The 13900-nt window shown below is 40.1% G+C and overlaps 1 protein-coding gene across 1 annotated transcript; it reads right to left on the bottom strand.

Annotated features, from left to right (window-relative positions):
* Positions 1 to 1953: 1953 nt before the first annotated feature.
* LOC115077225 (olfactory receptor 10A4-like) lies at positions 1954 to 2898 on the bottom strand. The gene has a single exon (XM_029579511.1). The coding sequence runs from the start codon at positions 2896 to 2898 to the stop codon at positions 1954 to 1956; it is 945 nt and encodes a 314-aa protein (XP_029435371.1).
* Positions 2899 to 13900: the final 11002 nt, after the last annotated feature.

Below are 13900 nucleotides of genomic sequence, written 5' to 3'. Positions count from 1 at the left end.
AGGTCCATGAGTATTTTACCACCTGCATACTGCTTTGAAATTGAGTTACAAGGTATGCTGTTCAAAAAACACACCCTTCTGGATCTTCTATCTCCTATATCTCTTGTTTAGAAACACTTGGGACAATCCTATGAATATATTTTCCTACCCCCAGACTTTGTCTGCACTCGGGTTGATCTTTTATTTGTATGGGTAGATATATATATATTTATTTTATTTTTTATTTAGGTTTTTTATATACTGGCATTCATGATAAAATCACATCATGTCGGTTTATATTCGAACAAGGTGTGCAAAAAATACAATAACTGAATCTAGTGCAGAGGAGTTGCAGTTACAATGAACAGGGGTAATGGAACTGGGACAAGAGAGAAAAAAGCAGAAGAAGGTTAACATCATAAATTAATAATTATTTACAGAACCGGAGTGGCTACATTCTTTGAATATATAGGTTGTGAATCAAGTGTGGTCAGGGAAGGCTTGTTTGAATAGCCAAGTTTTTAATCTTTTTCGGAAGGTTGGCAGGCAAGGCTCCTGGCGAAGGTTCGTGGGGATGGAGTTCCAGAGTGATGGTCCGGCTGTCGAGAAAGCCCGTTCTCTTGAGGTTATGTGTCGCGTGAATTTCGTATTGGGTACCTGGAGGGATCCTCTATAGGCTTCTCTGGTTGGTCTAAGGGAGTTGTGTGGGCTGAGCGGGTGTTGAAGGTCAAGTGACATACGGTGGTGGATGGACTTATATATGACATATATATAGATGCCAGTAGTGAGAACAGCCCTCATCTCTGACAATGGACACCAATTTCAGGCAACTTGTCTGCTAGTAAAGTTCTCATTACCTGTGAGTTTTCAAATTAAGGTGAACTGTACGATAACAAGCAGAGGCTTCTTCTGAAGATACCAAACACAATAAATAAAGAGGAAAAAAATGTTTTGCAAAAAAAACTGAAAGCACTCTAAACATGCTTAATCAGAAATCAATGAACACAGCATCAGACAGTTAAAGGTGCTCGATATTATAATAAACCACTTCTAGCCACACAATGGGCTGCATGAGGTGTCAGACAGAGGCACCTCTTGTTCATTCATCTGCTGGCTCATAAACCTAATATTGTATATCACTCTTCAAAAGACATCACTTGCAGCCCATTGCATGGTTTTAGCTGGGTAAATCATTTGAATATCATCCCCTATGTGTACAACCTTTTTGTTAGTCCAATAAAAGATATTTCAACCACCATAATATCCTTTTTTTGTTTTTTTTTGAAGGCATAAGGGACCAAAATATCAAAACAACATTCTTTTGTACTTGTCTACATTGTCTGCAGGAGTTTAAGGGCAGAATCCCTTCTATCTGTACTCAAAAAAGACCAAAACAAACTGTGAATTTTCTGTACAGCTGAGCAATCAAAATGTCTTCTTTCACTCATCTTTCTGTCATGCAGCATGACTGGTGGATAAACTCTATGATGGTAGAATAGAAGCGTCCCTGGCTATTTCAGCTCTAGATGTGAAACCTCCAACCTCAACAGACAGCATCAGGTCGCCCCTGAAGGCAGATGTCTATTCAGAGTTTAGCACTAAGAAAAATGGAGAGAAGGTGACTTTCCCAAGTCCACACACTGAATAAATCGCAAAGGGAAAGTTAGAACTTAAGAAGCCAATGGATTTTAATTTTTTTTTTCTAGTGGATATTTTAATGTTAAAGAAATAAGATTTGTAAAGTTTCTTTTTTTTTTTTTTTCATGGAATGTAGGCATCACATTTTTGACAAGAAAACTGGTTAAACTCTTAGGTCCAAGAGATAAAAACAGAAAGGGCAAGAAAAATGAACCGTATATTGGCTGGAGCTGAAAACCAGTTGAAGGTCTCTCCACAAGTCAATATAATGTTCAACTATGCCACTGCATTTATAGGCATAATCATATAATTGGGTAACCGTGTTGCTACATATGCTCATGGTCTCTGAATAGATAGTTTTCTGCCTACAAAGCTTTGGAAAGCATGCTTAACTTCCTTGTTCCTGAGGCAGTAGATCATTGGGTTTAGCACTGGGGTCACAATGCAATATAAAAGCGAACAAAATTTGTCAGTATCACGTGTTCGACCAGAGCCAACCATGTATACAGATGTGGCTGTGCCATAGAATAATGTCACAGAGGTGAGGTGGGAGCTGCAGGTAGAGAAGGCCCTTCGCTTCCCTTCTACAGAGCGCATCCTCAGGATGGTGGAGAGGATATTGATATAAGAGAAGAGAATGAGTGCAAAGGGTATCAAGAGCACTATTACGACATCCACAAAAATGAAAACCTTGTTCATTAAGGTGTCCTGACACGCCAGGTCTAGCAATGGTGAGACATCGCAGAAGAAATGATTAATTTGATTTGGCCCACAGTACGATAAGCTGAAGATAAAAACAATTTGTGCCAAAGTCACCAGGAAACTGACCAGCCATGCACCAAGCATAAGATGAATACAAATCCTCAAATTCATAACTGTGGAATAGTGCAGGGGGTAACAAATGGCCACATATCGATCATACGCCATCGCTCCAAGTAGGAGGCATTCATTCTGTCCTGGAATGAAAAATAAAGCCATCTGTGCTGCACACCCCAGGAAAGAAATGGTTTTATACTTAGACAAGATATCTCCCAGCATTTTGGGGACAACGGAAGTGGTCATACAGATTTCTATAATGGACAGATTCTTGAGAAACAGGTACATGGGGGTATGAAGGAGGGGGTCCACCGTGATGAGCACAATGGCCATAATATTTCCAGATAAGGTAATCATGTAGATCACCAAAACTGCACCAAAGAGCACCAGCTGCAGTTCCAGGGAAAGCCTGGAGAATCCCAAGAGGATGAACTCTGTGACTGGGGTGTGATTACTCCAGGTCATGATGCCAAGCTTCACCTACCAAGAGAAATTGAACAGACATATTAGCAAAGGGATAAAGATCATGGCGACAGTGTGTGAAAAGCTATCTGAACTCTGATCTTATGGACCAAAGGGAATATCGTTAGAAATCAGAGGAAAATGCTTTTTGCTGAAGGAAAGGAATATTCCTGTTATCTCTTGTCTGCAGCAATGTTACTTCCCTCTTCTTACAGTTCAGTGTAACAGGAACTACCAAGAAAGCTAATGGTGTTGTCCATAGAAGAGTCCTTAGTCATCACTTAAGAGGCAGGCACTTATCTTTCCTGGCAAAATCTAGCTGCAAAAATAGCAGCTGTAAATCAGTTTGACTTGTACTCAGCAAACTTCTCTGAGCCTCAATTCCCCGTTCTCACCTCTCAATAACTAAACTGTGCTAAAGTTTCCTAAGCCTGACCCCCCTCCTGATCTCTCCTCCCTCCTCTGAAATAGAAAAATGTATCTACTATGATGAGCCTCCATCTGCATACCTTGGGATCTCTCTAAGTTGTTTTGAAGACGAGCCAGCTGTAGGACTCACTTTTGTTTCCTGTTGCCTCCGTTTCCAGCTTTGCTCTGACAATGAGAAGGGAGCAATTTTGAATGGCTCACTTAGTTCTACTGGTGAAATTTTACATAAGCATACTGTGTGGCAAAGTTCGATAGTGGTCGATCCCTGAATTTCAAAAGAAAATGTACCTGTTAGGTCAATTTCTTTCATTGGCATAATCTGTGTTTTAATAATGAGGAATTTAAAGTATAAGCCAAACTAGAAAAGTTGAAGACAAAGCCAACCAAAATGATAATTTAACAGCTCCCCTATGAGGAAAGGCTAAACAGGTTAGGGCTCTTCAGCCTGGAGAAGAGATGGCTGAGGGGAGGTATGATAGAGGTCTATAAAATTATGAGTGGGTGAAAGAGGTAAATAGAGAATGGTAACCCTTTCCAATATTACTAGGACTAAGTGACACTCTATGAAGCTGATAGCTAACAATTTTTAAACAAATCGAGAAATTATTTTTTCACTCAGTGCATAATTAAACCGTGGAATTTGTTGCCAGAAGATGTGGGAAAGGCAGTTTGCATCGTTGGGTTTCATAAAGGGTTTGATCATGTTCCTTGAGGTAAGGTCCAGAAATCACTATTATCCATGAAGTCTTGGGGAAGACATTGCTTATCCCTAGTTATGAGCAAGAAGAACTGGATCTACTCTTTGGGATCCTACCATGTACTTGTGACCTGGACTGGCCACTCGGAGACATTTCTTATGTTCTTAAGCTCGACACATGACCTAGCATTTTTTAGATCAAGAATATTCTTTTCTTGTGTCAAATATGCTTTGAAGGAACGAGGTTTTCAAATAGAAAATATATGATGGAGAGTAAGCCAAAGTTTCTAATGACTTCCTCATTTATAGTTCTCCTTTTTACATCAAAGTGAAAGATGTCAAACAAATCATTAAACATCACGGGCATGTTTTGCAGGTACAGATATCTTATAAAGATTTTCCTATTTTTTGTTTCATGCAGGATCACAATATTGTTGATTAAATTGCACATTTAGTTTTACCCATTAGGACTTTATTTTATTATTTTATAATCAGGATTATTATTTGTTTTGCAGTAGGGGAGGGGGACTCTGTAGTGGGCTGTGACTGCCTTTATTTTTTTAAACACAAAATCAAACTAATTAATGAAAAAAATAAAACAATGAAAATCCCTCCACCAATGAAAAAAATGCAAATGAAATGGAAACTGAAATCCCCATGCTCACCCCTATAAAGTAGCAGAAGAAACCATTTTGCATAGGATATATGACTCAGGGGACAAGTGGATCATTGTATGAAGCTGAAGGGAGGGAGGCTCCAAAGGAACACAAGAAAATACTTTTTCACTGCGAGGGTGACGGACACCTGGAGCAAACTTAGAGAGGAGGTTATAACAACCAAAATACTTTCAAAATCCAAGCATTCATGGGATAGATACAAAGGGAATGAAGGCGTGTGTTAAGAAAAAAACAAAGTAATATTCACAGCAGCACAACAGGCCAGGCACTAATGGGCGGACCCGGTGATCCATCATCATCTCTGTTTCTACGATAGTTCCTTATATTGACCCATTCTCAACGTTACAATTCTCGGTACAGTGGAACACGCCGCTGTTGTTCTGTTCATCACCATCACGCTGTTATATTTTAAAGTACGAACACAATTTATTTATTTATTTATTTTGGATTTTTATATACCGAAATTCTTGTAAGAGATACAAATCAATCCGGTTTACATGGAACAGAAATACAAACATGCCCAAGGCCTACGTAGAGGCCCTAGGTTATACATAAAACAATAGAACAGGAAAACTCCATACAACGGTTTGAACAGTAATTCAATCTCTCCTAGATATAGAAACATGCCAAGGGCCGGTATATAAAATACATTAGAAACTATGAATATATACATTAGAAACGGTTTGAACAAAATTAAATCATCTTATACAGTAAAATGAAGCAGTTTTTCGTAAAAGATTGAACAATGTGGTAGGGAGGGTAAGCAAGTGACAAGAGCGTAAGTATGACAAGAAATATAACTGGCATTAGAGAGGATAACTGGACTAAGTAAGGTCCGAACTGAGGGCTGCTGATATCCAATTGGATTTTGCTTAAGTGACTGGGAAAGCTTGGGTGAAGAGCCAAGTTTTTAGCTTTTTTTTTTATAAACACCGGGTGGCTAGGTTCACGTCGTAGATCTGTAAACAGTGAAAGGAGGACAATGTAGCCATAATAAAAGGAGCATATTTTTCCAGAAAACATATATAAATGTAAAAGAGAAAAATATCTCTGAAAGGAAGAAGCCTAGGAACAAGTTCAGAGGTGATGCATAGGAAGTCTGATATTTCAGTGAGGTGAGCTAGGATGTTTTTTTTCCCATGGACTGGGATACATAGCCCAAGAAAAGGGGGACCTCAGTGCTTCGGAACGACAGACTCTCCATCACGAGAACTGGCCAAATTCTTTGATGCCGCAAAGAGAGGTCAGGAACCTCAGCGCGCTTTTACTTCATCAGGATCAGCAGCTGAGCTAACGTTTCCTTAGCTAGGGCTAGAGATTTCTCCCCAGGATGAAGCCACCCCCACAGACCAGGGCTAGGGGCAGCAGGTACCTCTGTCTTAGCTTTTCAAATGTCCTCATCCCCCCCCCCCCCAACCCATATTCCTAAGGCTGGATGGTGCTTGATATCCTGCAGATAGCACCGGGGGTTAAATCTAGAAAACCTGTCCTGCATCAAAATCTCATCAGACACAGAATCAGTTTTCCAATACTGGAACCCCAGGGAAATAGTTGTATTGAATGCACAATGATACGGAGCAGAACAGAGCCTAACGCCTGTACATTGCTCAAGTCCCAACCGTTAAACACTACCTTTGATTTTCTGTAAGTAGTCTGATAGGGTTCAATTCATGTTCCCCAAAGCAGATACATTGCACAGGGTGAGTCACGGGTAAGGGATCCTCTACCGGCAGCTCTGTCCATGAACTGTGCAAAGCTTAGAACTCAAAGACCTGTCTCCATTTCCCCTGATCCACAAACTTACTGTGAGATCTTGAGGGCGCCATTTCACCTTCCTGGGTTAAACGTGTTCCAATTAAAAATTCAGGAACGCCTCGCTTATTTAGATGAAGCTGCCTTTCTGCTGGCTCCAGAATGAATGCTTATATTGGTCAGTCAAGAAATATAGACTCCCCATACGGCCCTTTGGGATTGGATCCCAGAAGCCTGACTGACTCTGTATTCCTAATACAGCAGATTACCTTATCCCTTTACCTGCAAATTCTATTACTGAAACAGTTTTCCATGTCTCCATAGGACTGCTAGAAGAAAAATACTCCCCAGTACACAAAACCGCAATGCAAATTTATAGACTCATACCGAGAGAAAGCAATATTTTATTACAGAAATAACATCTTCATAATTTTGTTTATTTACTGGCATTTGTATGGTGCAGGGCTGTTCAAACTGGTCCTTGGACATCCTCAACCAGTTGGGTTTACAGGATATCTCTAATGAATATGCAAGAGATTTATTTGCATGCACTACCTCCTATGTATGAAAATATCTCTCACGCATATTTATTAAAATATACAAAAAACCCAACTGGCTGAGGATGCCCAAGGAACAGTCTGAGCATCCCCAGGGACTGGGTTCCAATGCTTGATGGAAAGGACGCAGAGAAAACTGAAGAAATGGCCTGTGTGAATGAATAAAGGGGTCTTTAGCTCCGTTCTGACAGTAAGGGGGGGTCTCCTGGATGTCAGGCAGACAGGAAGGGTGCATGAAAAAAATGCAAAGGTTGGACAAAGCCTGTATGGAAGACATAATTATAAGGGTCTCTTCCCAAAACAGTTTTGTCTAGCCTCCTTCTACTCCTTGGGGAATTTGCAAAATGTTTGAAAATGCTGAACACAATATTTCACAATTCTGCAAAATTCAATATATTATATTTAGCAAACTAATGCATTATTAAGTTTGAGTAGCAATGAAACTTTAAAACAGAAAAAAGTTCTTATTCAAAGATATAATTTTTAAAACGTTTTTGGTGCAGAATTGCCCCAGTCACAGTGCCCCGTAACGAGAGTTTCTGGTTTTTGGTGAATTTACTATGGCATTTCCTGGAGGCAGCGGGGACCCTGTGAGCTGCAGGGGATGCTGAGTTCTTGCAGCTGCCAATACTTGTGGCAACACAGCCATGACCAAGGCTGTAGCTACAAATGTCAGTGGTTGAAAAGTCGGTGCTGCCTCCAGCTCCTCTTGGGCACCGTTTATTGCCATATTAAAATCCCTGGAAACCACAAGCCTTAATAATAAGCTAGTAGCCCACTCTTCCCATAAACACTCGTTCTCCCTGATCCCCTGTTTATTTCCCCAGGACTCTCTCTGCTTTCACCAACTCATCCTCCCAATATTCTCTCTCTCTCCTGTCCCGCCCCCCCAACACTCTCTTTCCCAGTGATGACTTCTACTGGGTCATTCTGGGTCACCAACCCAGAACCTTTTTAACTGAGGCAAATTTGTTTTTTTGTTTTTTTTTTAATTTGCTGCAGTTCAAGGGGTGAGGAATAAATCTTTGGGTGCCAAGCACCTAAGGCGGCATGAGAATTTTCAAAAACCAGCAGACCGGCAATTCCCGGCTGCTCATCATCACACACCACCAGTTTTGAAAAAGCTTAAGGGCAGTGCAGGCTTGAATTGGTGAAACTTAATCCTATCAGCCACTGAAGAGAGGAAGCAAACCACAGCAGTGTGCTAAAACGAGGAGAGAGAGGCCATGGTGGCTGGTGGGGATCAGCTCATCTCGCCAGCTGCCCAAAGTGAAGGGCGAGGCCTATGTGATGCCAATGAAGAGAAGAGAGAGGCCTGCACCATTCAGCTATTGAGAAAATTAGGAGGGGGGTGGGGAGGATAAACAAGGTCATGGGGGGAAAAAGCAGAGAAAAAGGTCAGCACAGTCTGCCCCCCTCACTTCCCCATCCTCTACGGACCTGGCACTTTTTTTTTTTAATAAGAAAATCACTTCTGCTCTTTCCTCTTTCCCTGATTTGTCTCCTTCAACACTCTTTCCCACCTATAACAGTCTCTCGCCTTGTTCCCAGAAGACACTATCCATCCTCATCCAGCTAATCTCCTCTTCCCTTTACCCTCCCCCTCATCCCTTATTCTCTACCCCAACACTCTCCATCCCTCAATACATTTCCCCTCCCCAAACTCATACAGGGTACAAATTAATAACAATATCATGGTAAGGAGGATCAACTAGGTGGGGGAGGGGGGAGAGAAGGTGGTGCTTTATGTCCATGATGGATTAGAGTCAACAGGAAAAAGATCATACAAGAAACTAAATGCATAGTAGAACTTTTATGGGTAGAAATCCTGTGTATGTAGTACAATGATAGGTGTATACTACCGACCATCTGGCCAAAATGACGAGACGGACGATGAAATGCTAAGAGAAATCAGGTAAGCTAAGCAATTTGGCAGTGCAGTTATAATGGGAGATTTCAATTACCCCAATATTGACTGGGTAAATGTAACATCAGGACATACTACAGACATAAAGTTCATGGATGGAATAAATGACTGCTTCATCGATTCAGGAACCGATGAGAGAGGGAGCTATTTTAGATCCAGTTCTAGTGGAATGCAGGATTTGGTGAGAGAGGTAACGTTGGTGAGGCCACTTGGCAATAGTGATCATAACATGATCAAATTTGAACTAATGACTGAAAGGGGGACATTATGTAAATCCATAGTTGTAACAATAAACTTTCAAAAGGGAAACTGATTAAATGAGGAAAATAGTTAGAAAAAAAACTGAAAGGTGAAGCCGCAAAGGTTAAGAGTATATAACAGCCCTAAACAATGTTTAAAAATACCATCTTAGAAGCACAGTACAGAGTATTCCATGCATTAAGAAAGGTGGAAGGTAGGCCAAACGATTACCAGCATGCTCAAAATCTGACTGAAAGAAGCTATTTTAGTCACAAAAACCCTTCAAAAATTGGAAGATGGATGCATCTGAATAAAATAGGAAAACGCATAAGCATTGTCGAGTTAAATGTAAAAATTTGATAAGACAGGCTAAGAGAGAATTTGAAATGAAGTTGGCCATGGAGGCAAAACTTATAATAAAAACTTTTTAAAATACATCTGAAGTAGGAAAACTGTGAGGGAGACTGTTGGACAGTTAGATGACCGAGGAGTTAAAGGGGTAATTAGTAAAGATAAGGCCATTGTGGAAAGATTGAATTAATTCTTTGCTTCTATGTTTACTGATGAGGATATTTGGGAGATACCAGTTCTGATTTTCAAGGGTGATGATGCAGATGAGCTGAACATGGTGAACCTGAAAGATGAAGTAGGCCAGATTAACAAATTAAAGAGTAACAAATCACCTGGACCAGATGGTATATATATCACAGGGTTCGAAAGAACTAAAAAATGAAATGACAGACCTGTTAATAAAAATTTGTAAACTATCATTAAATTCATCAATTGTACCTAAAGACTGGAGGGTGGCAAATGCATCCCTGTCTTTTAAAAAGGGCTACAGGGGTGATCTGGGAAGCTACAGACCAGACAATCTGACTTCAGTGTGGGAAAAATAGTGGAAACCATTTTAAATAATAAAATCACAGGACACATAGATAGACATAGTTTAATGAGACACAGCCAGCAATGATTTACCCAAGTGAAATCTTGCCTCACAAATCTGCTACATTTTTTTAAGAGGTTAATAAACATTTGGATAAAGGTGAACCAGCAGATGTAGTGTATTTGGATTTACTCTACTGTTCTTCGTTGATTATTTTATCACTCTCCAGTTGTTATCTTTTAAAATCTTTCCTGTCTTCCATCTTCCAGGTTTTCGCTCCCTGTTTAATGTAACTTTACCTTCTTCTTAAATTGTTAATTTGGTTTCCCCCCTGTTCCATTGTAAACCGGTACAATAAGACCTTCGTCTTGAGTATCGGTATAGTAAAAGAATTTAAATAAAATAAATAAATTTTCAGAAGGAGTTTAACAAAGTCCCTAAGAAAAGTAAAAAATTATGGGATGGGAGGTGATATCGTTTCATGGATTGCAAGCTGGTTAAAAGACAGGAAACAGAGAGTAGAATTAAATGGTCTGTTTTCACAGTGGAGAGAGGTAAACAGTGGAGTGCCTCAGGGATCTGTACTTGCACCAATGCATTTTAATATATTTATAAATGATCTGGAAAGGGGTACAACAAGTGAGGTGAACAAATTTGCAGATGACACAAAATTAAGCAGAGTAGTTAAATCTCAAGCAGTTTGTGATAAACTGCAGGAGGACATTGTGAGGATGGAAGATAGGGAGTCCAAATGACAGATGAAATTTAATGTGGACACGTGCAAGGTGATGCATATTGGGAAAATAACCCTTGATATTGCTATTCAATGTTAGGTTCCATATTAGGAGTTACACCTTGTATACTGTGTGCAGCTCTCATCATTGCATCTCAGAAGGGATATGGTTGCACTGGAGAAAGTGCAGAGATGGACGACCAAAATGATAAATGGGATGGAACGGCTCCCCTATGAGGAAAGGCTAAAGAGGTTAGGGCTGTTCAGCTTGGAGAACAGATGGCTGAGGGGGGGGATATGATAGAGGTCTACAAAATAATGAAAGGACTTGAACAGGTAAATGTAAATTGGTTATTTACTCTTTCAGACAATAGAAGGATTCGGGGGCACTCCATGAAGTTAGCAAGTAGCTCACTTAAAACAAATTATTTTTGACTCAACGCAAACTTAAGCTCTGGAATTCATTGCTAGATAATGTGATTATGGTAGTTAGTGTAACTAGGTTTAAAAAAGGTTTGGATAAGTTGCTAGAGGAGAAGTCCAAAAACTGCTATTAATCCATAAGAAACAGTAGTTTGGGATCTATATAGCATTTGGTTACTTGCCAGGTACTTGTGACCTGGATTGGCCACTGTTGGAAACAGGATACTGGACTTGATGGACCCTTGCTCTGACCCAGTATGGCATGTTCTTATGTTCTTATCAAAACAGTCTTAAAAAAAGCTCAGGATCCTTAATATTTTCAAGTAGACTTTGCAGTCCCTAAGAATGCTACATTTTCTACCTGCATAGGTATTTTACAAGTACTACATGGACCTGACACTGACCATACCACAGCTTTGGGAGTGTTACAGCTACACTTCTCACTACATTGCTCTGCTCCTACCATTCCATTCACCAACACCACTACTGCCACCACTGCTCCCAAGTCATTCGTGCCACATCACAGTGCCTGCTCTCCCTGCTGCTCTGTTGCAGGTGCAAGAACTGGCAAACGCCTTCAGGGGAGTCGTTAAGGCTGCACGTCTCGCTGCGTTCCTCTGCTCCTACCATTCCAGCTCTTAAGATCTACCCAGCACCACCACCGCTGCTGCTGCCGTTCCAGGGTCCTGGAACCTTAAGGGTGCTTCTTCCACTGCTCCAGCTGTGTTCAAGGTTCTTGCCAAATCCCCGTCTCTTACAGTTCTTGCTCGCTTTTCGTCCCACTCTAGCCGTGCATTGCTTTGCAGACTTCCTGGAACACTACTCAGGCTTTTAATACCTCTCTATGGAACTCACCTATTTTTGGCCATCTCTTGCTCTTGCCGTGGTGATCCATTGTTCTGCACACTTATGTGCCACTCCCTTAACCGTAACCGATTTCACGTACATTCGTAGTTCCACTGTACCAGTGTGCACTATGACATTCATTGGCTTGGTCTTTTACCTCCTCCTTCCTTCCCTTGATGCTAAGCTCCCTGAATGTCTATCCCATGAATGCTTGGATTCGGTCAGTATTTCGGTTGCTATAACCTCCTCTGTAGGTTTGTTCCAGGTTATCCACCGACCCTTTCTCATTTTCCTTTTGAGCCTCCCTCCCCACAGGTTCATACGATGATCCCCTCGTCCTTGAGTCGGATATTCTATGCAAAATGTTTCCTTCTGGGAATTATTTTTTCATTTCATTTTGATTTTTTTTCATTGGTGGAGGGTTATCATTGTTTCTTTTATTTGTTTTATTTTGTGTTTAAAAAAAATAAATAAAAGCAGTAGCAGCCAGTTGCAGGGCCCCTTCTTCCACTGCAAAAAAAAAAAATAATAATCCTGATTCTAAAAAATTAATGAAGTCCTCTGGGTAAAGGTAAATGTGCAATTTAATCTCCAATATTGTGATCCTATGTGAAACAAAAAAATAGGGAAGTCTTTCCAAGATATATGCAGCTGTAACACATGGAAATGGTTAATGATTTGTTTGACATCTTTTACTTTGTTCTAAAAAGGGGAATTACAAATAAGACAATCTTCAGATATTTACTCTCCAACATTTATTTTCTATTTGAAAACCATGCACATTCAAAGCATATTTGACAAAAAAAGAAAAGAAAATCCTTTATTTAAAAAATGATAGGTCTTGGACCTGTGCTTTTCAATATTATTATTATTATTATTATTATTATTAAAGGCTTTTCTATACCGAATTTCTTGATACAAATCAAATCAACTCGGTTTACATCAAACAATTAGGAACTATAACCAACCAAACAGTAAATACAATTTGAAGGAGAGTAAAGTTACATTATAACAAGGATGTATAACTTGGAGGAGGAAAAATAAGAGGGGGACGAGAGATTAAGATATACATTGGGGTATGCGAAGGTGCAGATAGAATACCTCATGATGAATTTGTAAACATTCTCTTAAAAATTTATATACACGGTTTAGAATTTGTAAAGTGTATAGTTGCTAGAAATGTTGTAAGTCAGGCTGTTGGGCTGGTGTTTTTTAATGATCTGGAAAGGGGTACGATGAGTGAGGAGATCAAATTTGCGGATGACACAAAATTATGCAGAGTAGTTAAATCTCAAGCAGATTGTGATAAACTGCAGGAGGAACTTGTGAGACTGGAAGATTGGGCTTCCAAATGGCAGATGAAATTTAATGTGGGCAAGTGCAAAGTGATGCATTATAGGGAAAAAAATAACCCTTGCTTTAGTAACACAATGTTAGGTTCTGTCTTAGGAGAACCAAAAAAGAGATCTAGGTGTCAGAGTGGATAATACATTGACATCGTTGGCTCAGTGTTCTTTGGCGATCAAAAAAGCAAACAGAATGTTAGGAATTATTAGGAAGGGAATGGAGAATAAAAGGATGGATGTCATAATGCCTCTGTATCGCTCCATTCGCACAATATGCCAGTGCCCGAGGACTCACAGAACTCTTCCCTAAACTCGGATGGCTGGTTTGGAGCCAATTACCCTTATTGCCCAGGGGCGTAGATTATTGTGCACCCTCCCCTGCTTAAGACTGTGTTCATACTGTGTCATCATGAACAAATACCATATCTGGCCACAGTTTGCATAGGAACAATCCCACTCTGCCACCAGTATTCATACATCTTCCATGCTCAGCGT

Source organism: Rhinatrema bivittatum, chromosome 16, assembly GCF_901001135.1.
Source record: "Rhinatrema bivittatum chromosome 16, aRhiBiv1.1, whole genome shotgun sequence".
Classification (NCBI taxonomy): Eukaryota; Metazoa; Chordata; class Amphibia; order Gymnophiona; family Rhinatrematidae; genus Rhinatrema; species Rhinatrema bivittatum.
The sequence above is the reverse complement of the archived record's forward strand: the minus strand, read 5'-3'. Positions and strand labels throughout refer to the sequence as shown.